General features: G+C 48.0%; 1 protein-coding gene across 4 annotated transcripts in view; it reads right to left on the bottom strand.

Annotated features, from left to right (window-relative positions):
* Positions 1-273: 273 nt before the first annotated feature.
* Positions 274-15,366, bottom strand: part of sept12 (septin 12) — a 52,235-nt gene continuing 37,142 nt past the window's right edge. For all 4 annotated transcript variants that reach the window (XM_027002770.2, XM_027002772.2, XM_027002773.2 and 1 more), the window contains 8 exons: positions 9,868-9,996; positions 6,060-6,141; positions 5,469-5,606; positions 4,781-4,898; positions 3,643-3,738; positions 3,377-3,473; positions 3,155-3,206; positions 274-1,742 (listed from right to left, as the gene is read on the bottom strand). In XM_027002770.2, coding sequence (XP_026858571.2) covers positions 1,583-1,742; positions 3,155-3,206; positions 3,377-3,473; positions 3,643-3,738; positions 4,781-4,898; positions 5,469-5,606; positions 6,060-6,141; positions 9,868-9,996 — 872 coding nt within the window. In that variant the 3' untranslated portion in view covers positions 274-1,582. The remainder of the gene's footprint in view (positions 1,743-3,154; positions 3,207-3,376; positions 3,474-3,642; positions 3,739-4,780; positions 4,899-5,468; positions 5,607-6,059; positions 6,142-9,867; positions 9,997-15,366) is intronic.

Below are 15,366 nucleotides of genomic sequence, written 5' to 3'. Positions count from 1 at the left end.
CTCAGCACCTGAATGAAACCGATTAGTCAGCACAAGGGTGCTCATGTGAGGCAGGCTGTGGGATTACACGTGTGCAGGGTGGCTTTGCGTAGGAAGGATCACTGTGGTTTGGGATTGGGTCAGGTGCAGCTTGATATATGAAAGTGAAAACAGTCAATAAAATGTTTTGTTTTCAAAGGCCTTTGCCCTGTGTGTTGTTTTGAGTGGGGTCTCCGAACTGCAATTCACCTTGAGATACCATACAGAACAATGCACAGTCAAGAGCCCCCCATAAACAGTGACAATCATTTAATCATAAATCAATGCCGTTTACATGGATATTAATATTCATAGTGAGGACGTGAGGGAGATGTTAGTACATGTATAAAAAAGAGATGTAGAAATAAAGAAAACAACTTGGGTATGTACAGTAGCTTTCATATGGAGAGAAGAGTCAGAATCCCAGTAAGTCTAAGTTATTCACAATTTCAATGATGGACAGTAAATATATAAATGTGTACCTTTTAGAAAAGACATTTGACAGTAAATTCAGAACAAATTCTATGGTTGCACAATCAAATTGTTTCCCTGTTGCTACCTCAGGACACTTTTTCACAAAGCTTGGGTTGATTCATTCCCACTGAAGCCATCAGACAGAAAATATAGCTGCTAAAGAAACTGCTGTCAATAAAGAAATATTATCTCACTTCTTGGCTGTCTGTATCAGTAAAAACACAGCTAAATTAACAGTTACCTCAACATAAAAGCATTTTTGGTAATATTCTTCTCAATTACATTTCTAAACATATCACAATTTTTCCTCAAAAGCGGTTAAAAAAGATCTCTTTTAGAAACATGGTGTTCTCCAAAAGCCAGCGTGGTAACAAAAATAAAATGTTTTAATATGACTCTGAAAAGGTTCTCTTTTTTTTAAAAAAAAGGCCTTGGTGAGAAGGTGAAGTAAAGGAACTGCTTTTGGAAGACCAGCCAGCCTTCTGCAGCACACAGTGTGGGCTCAGGGCTCAGTCAGAGGTCCAGTGGAGGAGGCAACACTGACTGGCCTTGCTTTTCCCTGCCAGAGTTACAGACAAACTCAGGCTCCTGCCCATGCCAGCAGTCCTGCCATTAAGCACAACTCACAGAGAGAGAGAGAGAGAGAGAGAGAGAGAGAGAGAGAGAGAGAGAGAGAGAGAGAGAGAGAGAGAACGATGCAATGGACAACTTGTTGAATATTCTTCCTTTCTCCCCTTCTACACACATCTCATCTCTACATACTTCACTTATCATCAACTTTCCTACTCAGGTCAACCAACTCAGGTCTCCCCCCCCCCCCCCCCCCCAAAAAAAAAAACAACATAATATAGATTCATTTAAAAATAGACTCATATGAAGTTTAAATGCCATTCTCAGCGGAAATGTCTTTAGTCAAACTTTTAGGTTCTACATGATGGCTGTCTGGACATTTCTTGTTCTGAAATGTTCTCTGGCACTGGGGCCCAGGGGCTGATGAGGATACTTGTCACATTGGCAGGGAGGACATACGATGGGCCGATGGGGGAGGGGCAGGGGGCGTGTCTGTGCCTTAGACCACCTCCTGCCCCCTTTAGAGTTGGCTCTGGGCCTCGTACTTCTCCGTAATGCCATTCTCCAGGGGCAGAGCGGAGAGCCCTGAGACACTGGCGTTGCTCTCGTTCAGTCTCCTTACCCTGTACGTTTCATAGTGGATGTAGTGGGTGACGTCCTTCAGATCTTGCAGATGGGACCTTCAGGAAATTAAAAAAGGTCCCATTCCCATTACATAGAACTGATTTACAATGATTTTTTTCAGTAGCAAAATTAATCAATACATAAATTTTTTTTTCATGTTATTCTTTTTCATTATAAAAATGGTTAAAATTAAATGTTATTCACAAATCTTGACTCCTAACTGAGTTTCTTTCAGTCATCCATCACTGAAAAGTCTAAGACGTGTAGCGTAATCTGCGAGATGTTTTGTTATTCTGCTGCGAGGCTTCTTCAGTCCAGAGATGATGATTTTGATATTTCATCTGTCTGCTTTTATCTGTGTAGGCCAGCACATGCACAGTACGCCATGTTAAATTAAGTGTTGCCCGTCCTTCTACCTGAAACAAGTGAAGGATTTCAGCACTGGTAAACGTATGGTTGAACTATGGTATGGTACGTATGGTATGGTTGCGCAGTTAAGCCTGCTCTCTACAGAGTTTCATGATTGCTAGTGAGATACATTGGTTGGCCTCCGAAATGTACTGTTTTCTAAAGAGGAAATGCGAAGCTAACACTTCTGGAGCGTGAAGAGAAAAAACCCCTTCTTTATGAGTAGAAGTTTTGGTGGTGGGTGTGATCTCCCGTGGTTTCTCTCGTTACTGACGCCCCTCTCTGCCACCTATCTCTCGCCATCTGTCTGCTGGCAGCCATCTTGTCTGAACAGCATGGGTCAGTGTGAGGAAGTTAGAGCTGTCTGAGGCATTCATTATGCTGTCCCACCTCAGGTGTGTGAAGCTACTCAGCCACACCTTGCCATACACATGTCTCCAAATCCAGAGCCCTAACAAACCTGTTCAAGCCCGTCTGGATCTTCTTCCTGAGCGATTACTATCACTCATCCTAGAATTAGCTCTTGACTACGTGAGAGGACGTTATGGTACTTCATGAACTACAAGTACTAATAATTTAATAATATATATTTTGGAATACATTCCAAATAGTACTTAATAATAATCTAGATTGAACATTTTCGATTGTTTGTGTTGACCATTACTTTTTACTACTTTTAATAGTTTTTTTAAATTTTTTGAATATTATTAGTATTTTTAGCTTTCATTTCTATCATTTCAAGTTATTGTCATACAACTTACTTATGTAAAAGTCTAATTACTCTACATGTATTTTTCATTTTCTTCCACCAAGGGTTTTTGTTTTGTTATTTGTTTGTATTTTAAATTATGGAAGGTGTGCCCATAATAGTTAAAAACCTTTAAACATATCTGAGGCAGAGGTCAATCCACACAGAAAACACATGTTAATCCAAAGTGTAATATTTTTGAATGACTGGCTTTTCATTAATATGGCAGGGCTTTTCAATAAATAAACATTTATTTAATTGCTACCAGAGCAATAAAAAAAATTAATAATTAAAATAAAAAACAGCACTTACCTAACAAGTAGGTCTCTCAAATTGGCAAATTCACAGTGCGCAACATTTTCAACTGAAAAAAAAAAAAAGATTTTAGATCTCTTGTGATGCTGGAGAATTTTGATATGTTCCTTGATGCCAACACTAGATGGCAGTCTTGAATAAAGCAGAACATACACCAGTTTTTGCGGCATATGAATCTCAGAGCTGTACTACCAACTGTGGCTGCGCAGTCTCGCTCACCTTCTATGATTCCCCATTTGGTTTTGCGGCCCAATACTTTGTTCCCATTCACCTGGTGCTCCTTGTCTGTTCCTACCACAGCAAAAGGGATGTTTTCCTGGAAGAACCACCCACAGCACAGCGGGTTACACATTCGGACCAACCGGCCTTTAACGCAAAGCCTTGCCAATATGTTGAGGGAATGTCAGCTGTTAGGTGAGGAATCAATTCTGCATGGTTTGAATGGGCTGCCATTAGAGCGGAGTCCCCCTGTCTTGGCCTCCTACCCTGATCTTGTCGTTGCGTATCCGGTCCTCAACGTCCTCGTCATATTCCTTCTGCGGGTACACTCTGATCCCGCTGGCCTGCAGGTCCTGTCTTATCTGGAAAGAGAGAGACTCCTGGTCAGGTAGATTACATGCTTTCACTCACATACAAACCCACACTCAGTCAGTCAATCACACACACACACACACACACACACACACACACACCTCATGCTCTACTCGCTCTATCGCCATGTTTTATGGGTCTGTAGCCTGTTATCTGAGGCCAGGATAAGGGCAAGGAAATTCTGTGGCTTTTTGCAACAGCACAGACTCGAGACTCAAGCTGCCCGTTGCCAGATTGTCATTCGCTTACGCTCAACTAAGCACACGAGTGTACACATGTAGTGGCATGTATGAGAGAATGTGTATTTGTGTGAATGTATGTGTATGAGTGTGTGTGTGTGTGTGTGTGTGTGTGTGTGTGTGCATGTGCATGTGTGTGTACGTGGAAAGGCATGTAATACATCAAGATGCCATCAACACTGGCTGTCTGATGAGCGGGGAGGCTCCAAGCCCCACTCTGTGCACCACTCTGCTGGATCCATCGGGCTGCGACCGGGAAGGCCCCGGATAGCAGCTTGGAATGACAGACTATATCATCGGGAATGTTGCTCGGGCTGTATCAGCAGGACACACGCAGAGTGCAGGCAGCCATGTGCCTGCTGGGAACCAGAGATGCGTCCAACTCACCCACCCCCTGAAAACGCTCCGCTGGGACAGTCCGTGGCAAGAAGCCCAGGCTGCAGTGGCAGGCGCCATACGTCACTCGGGGGGAGAGAGCATCTCCCAAAGAAGATGCCTATAATCTCCATGCGGCCCATTTATTTTCAATATGTGTTTATTTGTGTGTGTATGTGTGTCCATGTGTGTAAGTTTCCCTTTTTTCAATCCAGAATTCAACACAGAATTTTCCACCCCAGGCATTTGTTTTGGGCTAAACTGTACTTCATAAATGTTTTAAAACACTAGCTGATTATTTATTTAGCTGGGGATAAAGAAAAAGGCTTTACAACGAGTGCGGAGTGTCTGTATGCACACATAAGCAGTTCTATCTACTTATTATTGACATATAACTGGCACAGACCGCCCCACTCACCCTCTGCTTGAAATCCAGCCTCTCGTCCATGGTGAGTGTGTCGGCTTTGGCGATCACGGGCACGATGCTCACAATCTTTCCCAGCCTCTTCATGAACTCCACATCAATGGGCCGTAACCTGTGGAAGAGCCGCGCCGTCAGGGCTCACCGAACAGCTGAGCTGCCTGTGTTTGCCACTCGCATTGGAGCAAAATTGTTAGGGCCATTTCACTGATCCCAGATCAGAATTTGTCCATTGCCAGACCTGAACAATTCTACCTGCAAGTCAGGTTCTCATTGTAAGGGCGCTGTATGATGTCAGTAGATCGGTACTTTTTTCCATCTAAACTTGTGTGCTGTGTGTATGTAGGTGGACATTTTCTGGAACTATCTTACTAAACAAATCAGTGAGCCTCTGTAAATGTCCATGGATTGTGGAGGTTAGGACTCGCCGGGCCCTGGGCCTGTTTTCCTAGGAGAATCCTACTCAGTGCTGGGAGGAAGTGAATGAATCTTAGGTTTACCGCAAGGTCAGTGGGTCAGACTTTCAATCTATTGCACTGCAGTCTCCTACGAGCTGCCTAATCCATGAACTAGAGCTGGCGTCACGGCCGGGACGTTGGGGCAGTGACAGCCCCACAGAGCCTGAGTTAGTGCTGTAATGTGACTGGCTGTCAAAGAATGGAAGCGCGCAGGAAGTGACACACACCGGTGGCCCGTGGCCGGCAGGAAGTAGACGCAGCAGTGGACGCGGGTGTCGGGGATTCTCCGCTTCCTGGTGATGTGCAGCTCCTCCGTCAGGTACTTCTCGTACTGTTCGTTTATGTACTTCACAATGGGGTCCCAGCTGGGGAGGGGACCACAGTACAGGCTTTCTAATGCTGCTCATAACACTAACAACACACTGGCTGCTTTCATACAGGCAGTCAAAGTTGATCTTTAATCAGATGCAATCATTCCCAGTCTAAGCAACTATCATGGTGTCCTGACCGTTCTTTTGGGACTGTACGCATACAGTCGGGACTATATTCGCACAGTAATTTCTTCGAGGGATCATATAACTCTAGCATGTCTAAAGACACGAGTCGGACAGTTTAAAGAAGCAAATCAAGTCGGTGGAAAGGTCTGGAAAGAGGACGTGATGCCCTTTCCCTGTTGGAGTCCGCCGTCTGACAATGCCTATGTTTGACACTTGAAAGCATCTGAGAAGCCTAGCCCTGATTACGCAAATGTGAATCAGCCACACACTGTAATCAGCAAAAGTGAAATGAATGTAAAGGCAATGTGCATCTTCTCTCACCAGTTCTCATTGTTGATCTGGTCCCCAAACCCAGGCGTATCAATCACCGTGAGCCTCATCTTCACCCCCTTCTCCTCGATGACTGGAAACAGAGCGAGAAAAGCCATTTAAGAAATGTTCCATGACGTACTTTCCAGTCTGGCTTCCAAAACAGGCCCAGTCAGTCTTGGGCAATGCGCCTCTCCTCCTCTCCTACTTCTGAAGATGTTTATGAAGGTGGGATGTCACCACCTGAGTTTATACACACACACACACACACACACACACACACACACACACACACACACACACACATATATATAAAACAAGAAAAAGCTTTGCAGCTTTACAGCAAGGCAGAGGGGGGAGTCCAGGCTACAGCTACAAGGAGAAAGGGGTGTTAGCACTTGGCCAGAGACGACAGCCGTCCATCTTTTGAGCGTGTCACAGCGTGCGTCTGTGCCCTGCTTCACCAGAGCGGAAACAAGAGCGGAAACAAGCGCACCCACGGAGGCCCGTTCGAGCAGGCCCGCCTTCGTCCTCCGACCCTGGGGTGGGGGCGGGGGTGGAGCTGAAAGGCGGCTTTGAGAAGGCACCCTCTCACTTCTGTGTGCAGTCTTTGAGAGCCGAAGAGGGGGACTGTGTCACGCCTCTGTCCTTTAAAGCGGAGGTACCATCCCCTTCTTTGGGAGACACGGAGGTGGGGGTTGGGTAGTCGTGTGTGACGCTTGGGTGTCGAGCTCCTCCCGCTTCTGGTCCTCTTTGTTCTGCAGGACTCGGCCCTATCTCTAAAACAGGTCCCGCGCCGCGCTTGCCCCGGTCCAGTGAGGTGGGGGACAGGCAGACCCATCTGCTGGGTTAAGGTGCTGGACCAGGTATGGATTCCAGCCGGAGAGCCGAGAGAAGCTGCGCCTCCCACAGGCAGCAGATCATTAGTTCGACGGGCCACATCACAGGCAGACCAACCTGGCTCTCCAGCCAGAGAGCTCCTGCCCTACGCTGATAGAAATTCAAACATGCTTTTGCGCTGGCCGTGTGATAGAGCACCGGAACTTACATAAACAGCAGATACAACCAAAATGGCCAAATATTCCTGCAAGCTCAGAACCTGCGGGGCATTACGATGTGGGAACAACAATGCCGCGTTGTGGCAGAAGCGTGTTCAGTGACAACATAAAAATAACATACACTTTTACATAAAGAACATGGCGGGAAAGATGATGGCATATTCACTTCCCTCTGCCTCTGTTATCGCTGGGTGTCACATGACAAATGATGTTTTTATGACATGGGCGTTCTCTGAGACAGGCCATGGAGGAAAAAGTAAGTAAATATTTACATCAGATGTCAGGATGGGCTGCTTTTGATTGCTAAAGGCTCAAAAGTAAAAAATAAAAAAGCAAAAAGGACACAGAGAAGCAGGCTTTTCCCCCTACACACTTGCTTGACTGAGAAGCCAGTGAGGGGTGTATCCGGGAACAAGGCAGAGGTCTCAGGAGGTCAGCAGCCAAGCCGAGTTCATATTTAACACACACCTGAGCATGTAAGGGCATAGACAGATTGCACACACACACACGCACACACACTAACACAAACACTGACTCATGCACGTACGCACGCACACACACACGCATTCTTTGGAGGCACTGAATTTCGAGTTTAGAGCTTTGATTGAGCGGTGAGGATTTCAGCAATTTTCAATGCAGACAGTCACATTCCTGTTGTCCCTGACAAGAACATCTTAAACACTTACTAAATATATTAAACACTAAACTAATTGCTAGGTTTACAGTCATATATACGAACTTCAGATATATGTGTATAATCTTTGCTTTCGCTATGACACTGCAATGTAATGTCCAAGTGCTTTAGTGAAGGTGGCTCACTGCTCAGTGCTCTAATGTCTCTGCTCTGAGTGGCATGAGTGCGTGTAGGTCAGAGCTACAGCACACATGTGGTTTGGAAGTCAGATGGAGTGAAATTGTAGAGGTAGTTAAGCAGCTCTATTCGGTAACACATACTCAGACTGCATCGTGTGGGGTTGGGTGGGGGTTGTCCTTCGAGGGGGAAGTAAGAAAAGGAAGAAGAATTTGTGAGAGGATATGGCTCCACATTTTGCAAGAAAAACAACTCGAGTGACGAGTGGTGAGCTGGGAACAGGAGCTTTCGGTGCAGAGGTCTGTCTAGACCCCCATGGGAGGACAGTGTAGAATATGGCGAGGTCTGATGTGGTGTTTTGGAATTGGACGTTTTTACGTCTGCGTTCAGGTGTGGGGAAGCAGGGTTCAGCAAAGTGTGAAAAGTAAACATTGTTATTCCTCTCAACATGACATCTGGTCTTTTTTCTTGCGCACTGGGAGATCGTCCGTACTGGCCCTCCTTCCTGGCCATTTTGCTGTTCGGTGTAGGTCCAGACAACAGCAGGCAAGGCCCGGCCTGAGGTGGGCTTATTCCTGGACCCTGCCATGTGCTTGGCCATCGGGTTTCTAACCCAAATGGCCAGAGGAGCCTGGTAAAGGAGCTTAGTACGTCTGTTATTTAATCATCTTCTTGACAAATTTACAAGGTGATAATGATATAAAGATAGATGGCTGAGCATGACTGCTAATTACTGAGAATATAACACACATATTTGTACACTTTATCTCTCACTGTCATACACACACACACGCACACACAAAACTTCCATTCAAAGTGCAGGATGCGGGGGCTACTCCATTTGCATTTCACGCCTCTGAGCATGGTGGCGCCTCCACCATCACGACAGAGATTCATTGCCTTCCCGCCGGTGTATGCGGGAGGCTTGGCATATGGCCTCCCGCACAGGCTCGGCTCCCGGTTCACGTGGCTCTCCCGGGCCCCGGCTGGTTGCGCACGACATTCCCGTGCTGGCCCCTTCTGACCACTCCACCTGGGATAGCAGCTGTCTTCCTAACACTGGTTGAAGGGCAACACTGCTGCTTTACGATTCTGTGAGGCGGCGCCGCGTTGAGGTGCCCTGTGCCGGAAACGCCGCCTCCTGATAACAAAACAAGGCTCCTTTCATAAGCTTGATCCCTCCCGAGACATCCTGTGCAGCCTGTGGTGTGGCTGCGACTTAAGGTGGTTATTAGCAGTTACGAAACATCAAAACGCATAGGAACCCAGAAGCTCATTGTCTTGAAGGCTCTAGAATCTGAAAACAAAAAATGGCTTTTGATCAAACAAGACGGTAAGCCAGATCATTTTCAGGTGTACCGGGGCGCGTTTACACGAGACCACCAAGATGCTGTATGTTGCCGCAGGGGGAACATACAAAGAGGACCGCCTCACCAAGCCTCCTCAGGCACTTGGCTGTCACACATCTTGGATAAATGGTGGCCTCTGATGGAACGAGAGCTGTCCTCTGACCCATGGCGTGATGAATGGCCTTGCCAGCTCTCTCTCCCTCTGCCGCCCTGACACGGAGCTCTTAATGATGGCTGTGGCCGGATCTCTCTCTCTCTTGCTCTCTCTCTCTCTCTCTCTCTCTCTCTCTTTTACTTTCTGCGCTGAAAAGTGAGTGATCCTTCTTAATCCATCCCTGTCGCAGGCATCTTAATTCCTCTTCCGTCTCCTGCTCACACCCATACACCGGGTCCTCTGCAGCTGGCTCAGCTCCAAGTCAAACCGTTAATTGCTACCTCTGGTGCCTTTGTTCTTGCCCCACACGTGCAGTCCACTCAGGAACCAGAACGGCGCCTGGCCTGGCTCGGTGGACTTCCATGCACTGGGAAAAGCCCCTATATCAGATTAGTGTGTGTGTGTGTGTGTGTGTGTGTGTGTGTGTGTCTGTGTGTGAAGTACTCACTGTGGCTGACTGATTTCAGGTGGACCGTCCTGGAGATCTTCTCCTCATAACTGGGGGTGCAGGACTTTCGGCTGACCTTGGACTTGAAGAGTGTGTTCACCAGCGTCGACTTGCCCAGGCCGCTCTGACCTGACAGAGGGGACAGACAGTCACACAGTCTGGCTCTAGGTGGAACGGGCCATAAACACGCATAAACACAGATCCAGGTAGAAAAACATGTAATACAACATGCCCTTGTAGTAGCACACTGCTTAAAATTTGTCAGTTCACATATTATACCATATGGTGTATGACAGTACAAAAACTCAGACAGTACTATCATAAATGCAATAATCTGATGTGAGAGATGGGGATAATCCAAACATAAGGTTCTGGAGAGACCTCTTCAGATGCCCTCTAGTTTAGGTTCGAATGTGTATAAATAAATGTGCTTCAGAGAGGGAAGGATGTGGAGCAGTTGGAGTCTAGGGTGTGAAAGCATTACAGCCTGCAAACTCATTTCAGTGTTCTGCGTTTGTGCAGATTATCAGTGGCAGATTATCAGCGAGGCTGTCAGCAGTCGCACAGGACATTACCAGCACATCCTGAGGTGCTGATTTTTTTTTTTACCTTGAGACTCTTGATAAATGTTGTCTAAGTTTTAGAGTGGATGAACGTGGCGCGACACCCGAACGCTCGTTTTCTGGGTGCCCTTTGACCTCACTCTGTACTGCAACAGACAAAAAGTTTGTGCGTCTGTGCAGACAGTCAATAATAACGAAATAAGATTCTTTCTTCCTCGCGGCTGCGGTGACACGGGCGAAATGGAGGTCATGGAGGGTGCGTAATGAAGGCACGGCGACGCAGGGCCCAGCGATGATGAGCTGCTTACATAAACCCACCAGTCAGCGTTGACATAACGCAGCAGGGTCGGGTCCGGGTGAAGTGCCTGGCTGTCTTATCTGGAAGCTGGCCAAGCACAGCTCCAGCGCAAGGCCGCTAGGGGCTCTTGCTCTTAATGGCTCTCTCACACTGCCGCGCACGGACAGAAGGAAGGTGGAGGCGGGGGGTCTATTTCCAAGGAGCGATTCTTATCAAGACCCCCTCTCGCTCTTTGGTGAAACCCACTGTATCCGGTCCTCCGTCACTCCCTCGGCAGCCGAGGAGAGGACGCGGGGGGGGTGGAGCTGGCTGTGGGGTCTGGAGCCTCGCTATGGACGTAGGAGGCCACCGTAGAGGCTGAGTGATACCGCCCCGCTCCGAGAGCAGAACCCCACCACAACGGGGAGCTGTCGGCAAGCATAACGGTTTGACAGAGACTGACGGCAGTGCAGGCGATCATGGCGACCCCCGACCCCCTACCCCTCATCAGTCACCTCTGATGATGACGCAGAAGACGAGCAAGGGCCCGCATGCCCCCCTCCCCCCTTGGGACGTTTCTTGGGGAATCTTGGGGAGGTGGGGGGAGGGGGGGGGGGCTGACGCCAGCACCTCTGCCACCACCGCCTTGAGTCGCCCGCCGCTGTCCTGTATCCCGGCCGCCAGTCCCAAGTCAGTGGTCTGTGAGGTTGTGGTGGGCCCAGGGCGATGCAGGCTAGTCACGACTCGAGTCACAGGGCTGTTTCAGAGCTGCTGTGTTGCACCAGCCTGTCATTTATTCGGGTGTCGTGAAAAGGTCGTGAAAGGTCAGCCATAAATTCACTGCCTCTGCGTGTACGTTTGAGCTCTGACTGATCCTGGGACACCTGAAAAGCTTTCAAAGAGCACGAGCCTTGTTCCTCTTTCACTGTTTTTCACTGGCTGGAACACAATATCTATAAAGGGCTCCATCACATCAAAAAAAAACATGACTGAGTGTGTGTGTGTGTGTGTGTGTGTGTGGAGGAGGGGGGTGGGGGTGTTTTTGAACTGACAACGTCAGAATATACATTTGTGATGTGGAGGTTAACCTGAATGCATAATGCTGAGGTGTTAAGACATATTTCATGTATCACGATAGATGCTTCGGCAGCAGGCAGAGACTGTGGTGTGGAAATAAGTTCCACATGGCCCGAAGTGTACAGCTTGTGTGACGAGGTGGAAGGAGACTGTGGGATTGTGGGAAACCAGAGGAGCCTCAGTGGTTCTAAGCCTGAGGCTATACGAAGGTCCTGCCCTCTGCTTTTGGAGCAATCTACAGACACCCTCTGTCTTGAGTTATGTGTGTGTGTGTGTGTGTGTGTGTGTGTGTGTGTGTGTGTGTGTGTGTGTGTGTGTGTGTGTGTGCATATCTCAGATAAGAGGAGACTAAGACAGGAAAATGAGAACAGGGCAGGTCTAATGCAAAACCTACTTCCTGTAGACAACACAGCTTCCCTATCCACACCCACACAATGAGAGCTCATCCTGTGGGTGTATGTATGCATGCGTGTGTTTGTGTTTGTATGTGTGTCTGTGTGTGTGTGTGTGTGTGTGTGTGTGTGTCTTGACAAGGCTCCCTTCAGATGCCATTTAATGCTCGCCACCCCTTGCCGTGTTCTTCCAAGCGTCCCACAGTCTGTTGCTCGGCACGGAGCCCACGGCAACACGTGTCGAACATGTCCCAAAGACGAAACATGTCCCAAAGACGAGTCGCTGCCTCCAAAAAATGCAGGCAAGGAGAGAGAAACAGCATGTATGGCTCGCCCATCGCTGTGACTGACAACAGGCACCGAGATCAACCAGGAAACACCATTAAATGACAGTAGATACTGAAGTGTGAAACAAAAGTCACATGAAAATCTGCTGCTGCTGCTGATCAGAGTGCTGCTGACCTCCCTGCTTGATAAATCCCACCTGCGTGTGAGGAGAATCGGGGGGAGGGGGTGTCATCCATGGAATTAATGATTTTGCTTATTATGTGCATCTACAAACCTGTGAAATACAAGGGCTGGACACTCCAGCACAATTCTAAATAACAAAAAGCTAGACAAGGGAATACGTCTCAGCCAGGAAACGTGACACCCTCTAATGTGCACATGACTAACAGGGATTCTGGGCAAGTGAAAACTGCTAAATGATTTCATTTGCATTATGCTAACACATCACTAAATAAAGAATGCCTGAGAGAGGTTTACCTTAGCCAAGGGGAAATCGCCACTTCACTCCGTAGCGCTAATGTGGCTTACAAAGACAGAAAACCTGGTGGAGACGGCTAAATGATTTCATTTGCATTATGCTAATTTGAAACTTACAAAAGAAAGTTCTTTCAGACTGGACTGCAGCACTAGCAGGCTGGTCACAGACACGGGCCACTTCCCAAAGTGCTCCTCTTGGATAATCGACTGAATCACAATTTATAAAATGCACTGAAATGCTTCATTCAGACGTTCAATTAAAATAGCTGCTCTAAATGCAGCCAGTGAGATTGGCGCTTTATTGCACTAATTCGGACATGCGTATATGTATTAAAGGCCACTTAAAGACTCTACTTACTGTTTCATTTGAATTGTAGGGTTGAGTTTAAGTGGAAATGATGCACAGAGAGCTCACATGTCGACGCAGTCGCTTAGCAACCTTTGAGCACCCTGAAGTACTGCATGGCATTCCAGTATTTTTTTTTTTCACCAAGAAAGTAACACATTCACGACTATGAACAACTACGAGTTTTAGTTAGTCATTATGGTTAATGGCTCATCACTGTGTGCAAATGGAAAATACTGATATTTGTGTAAAAAGTAGCAATCTCACTTCCTTTACAAATGAGGCCTGGAATACAGCCGTTGATCATGGCTGGATCGCCAACAGCCAGCTCTCTGACATGACTCACCGTTTAACCACTGTTTCGAATGAAAGGCAGTGTGAGTCACAGGCTTCACCTGCATCTGAAGAGAGCAGGAGAGAGGGAGAGCGAGGGAGCGAGACAGCGAGAGAGAGAAATGAGGCCCTTTGATGTTTGTCCAGAGCAGCAGGCGTGGAGTGCACTACCACACCAACATGCAGCTATTGCTGTAGCTCTCGCACTTCAGCAGAGCGCATGAGGGCTGATCCTCGGCAGCGAACAGCTGGTAGGGAGGATCCATGCCGTGGGCGAGGGCTGTAGGATGCGCCGCCACCCACCCACCCAGTGTGCTGCAGCAAGCCCCCTAACATCCCTTCTCCATCTAATCAGCTGCCTTCACGCTGAGCAGGGAACACGGGGGGGTTTGATTCGGCGGTGAGAGGAAGAAATGAACAGTTCGCCAGAACGCTGCGGGCGCATGCACGAACTCTCCCAGAGCACCCAGAGAGAAATGTGCTCATTTAACTACAGGCTGTGTTGTAGTTGTTTCGCTGACGCTGAGTTAAACGATGGGCCTCTCCTGGCGCCTGTGCCCTTTGAAGGGTTTGACAAAACGTCTGTCTTATTTTCACAGTGGAGGAGCACCAGGAGAATAAAAAGCACAAGCAAAAAAAAATAAAATTTTAAAAGAGGAAAGGAAAGAGAGAGCGAGATGGGTGAGAGAGGGAGAGAGAGAGAGAGAGAGAGAGAGAGAGAGAGAGAGAGAGAGAGAGAGAGAGAGAGAGAGAATAGGGAGCAAGACGGCCTTGAATGTGTAATTCCAAGCCAATCATAAATCCTCAGTCTGGGGGGCCCACAGGGCTTCAGGCTGGCCCCACCTCCCAGACCACAGACAGCACAACAATACCCGGTACTATTTAATTAGGTTTGGCCGGCACTCCCCCGCCGCTGTCCCCGTCTACCTCGCCACTTCTCCTGCATGCTTCTCCTCACTCTCTCTGGGAGCCTGGGGAAAGGGGAGGTGTGCTGCATTCTGATTGGTTCTGGGTGAATAGGGTGGCCGGTTTGAAACGGGCAGGCGTCCAGTAAAATGCCCTTCGTTAGAGCCAGGAGCTGCTCTGGCTGGACACTGTGCTCACTGGCCCAGCGGGTCGACTAAGAGAGAGCGCTTGGCTCAGGAGGAGCCAAAATGGCTCCCATTGTTTATCCAAATTGCTGTGCCCTTGCACATTTCTCAAAGGTTTTGATGAAAGCAAAGTGATTCGTTTGCCTCCTTGACGAGCCTGGATTAAATGTCTTATTCTTCACCACGCTAAAGCACACAAGGAACTAAATTACGAGAGCATCTAAATAATCAGTCTGTTACAGCATCTGGTGGACAAAAAAGAAAAGAAAAGCGTCTTTCCAGCCAAGCTAAAGCATCAGGGTCTTTGCTGCTTAGGGGCTTTCAGTCTAATAAACTCTCATTTTCGTTGTTTACAAAGACTACGGGCCGGCGCGCTGTGTGCACGACGCCAGTGTTTCCGCTGCACCTGTTGCTGTTTCCTCTGCCACGGGCTACAAGCCTTCTTGCACGTTCTGCTCGGCTACAGCCGCACCGCATAGATGTGTTTACCTGCCTTTTACCAATAGTAAACACACACCAATTCACACCTCTCTCTGACACACACACACACACACACATGCCCTCGCCATACCTCCATGGGCCAGTCTGGTGCATGGGTGGCTATTTTGCTCTCCCGTGTTGGCGCCGATGGCCCAAAACTCTTGCGGCCCAAATC

Source organism: Electrophorus electricus, chromosome 1 (assembly GCF_013358815.1).
Source record: "Electrophorus electricus isolate fEleEle1 chromosome 1, fEleEle1.pri, whole genome shotgun sequence".
Lineage (NCBI taxonomy): Eukaryota > Metazoa > Chordata > Actinopteri > Gymnotiformes > Gymnotidae > Electrophorus > Electrophorus electricus.
This window is presented reverse-complemented; position numbering and strand designations above follow the sequence as displayed.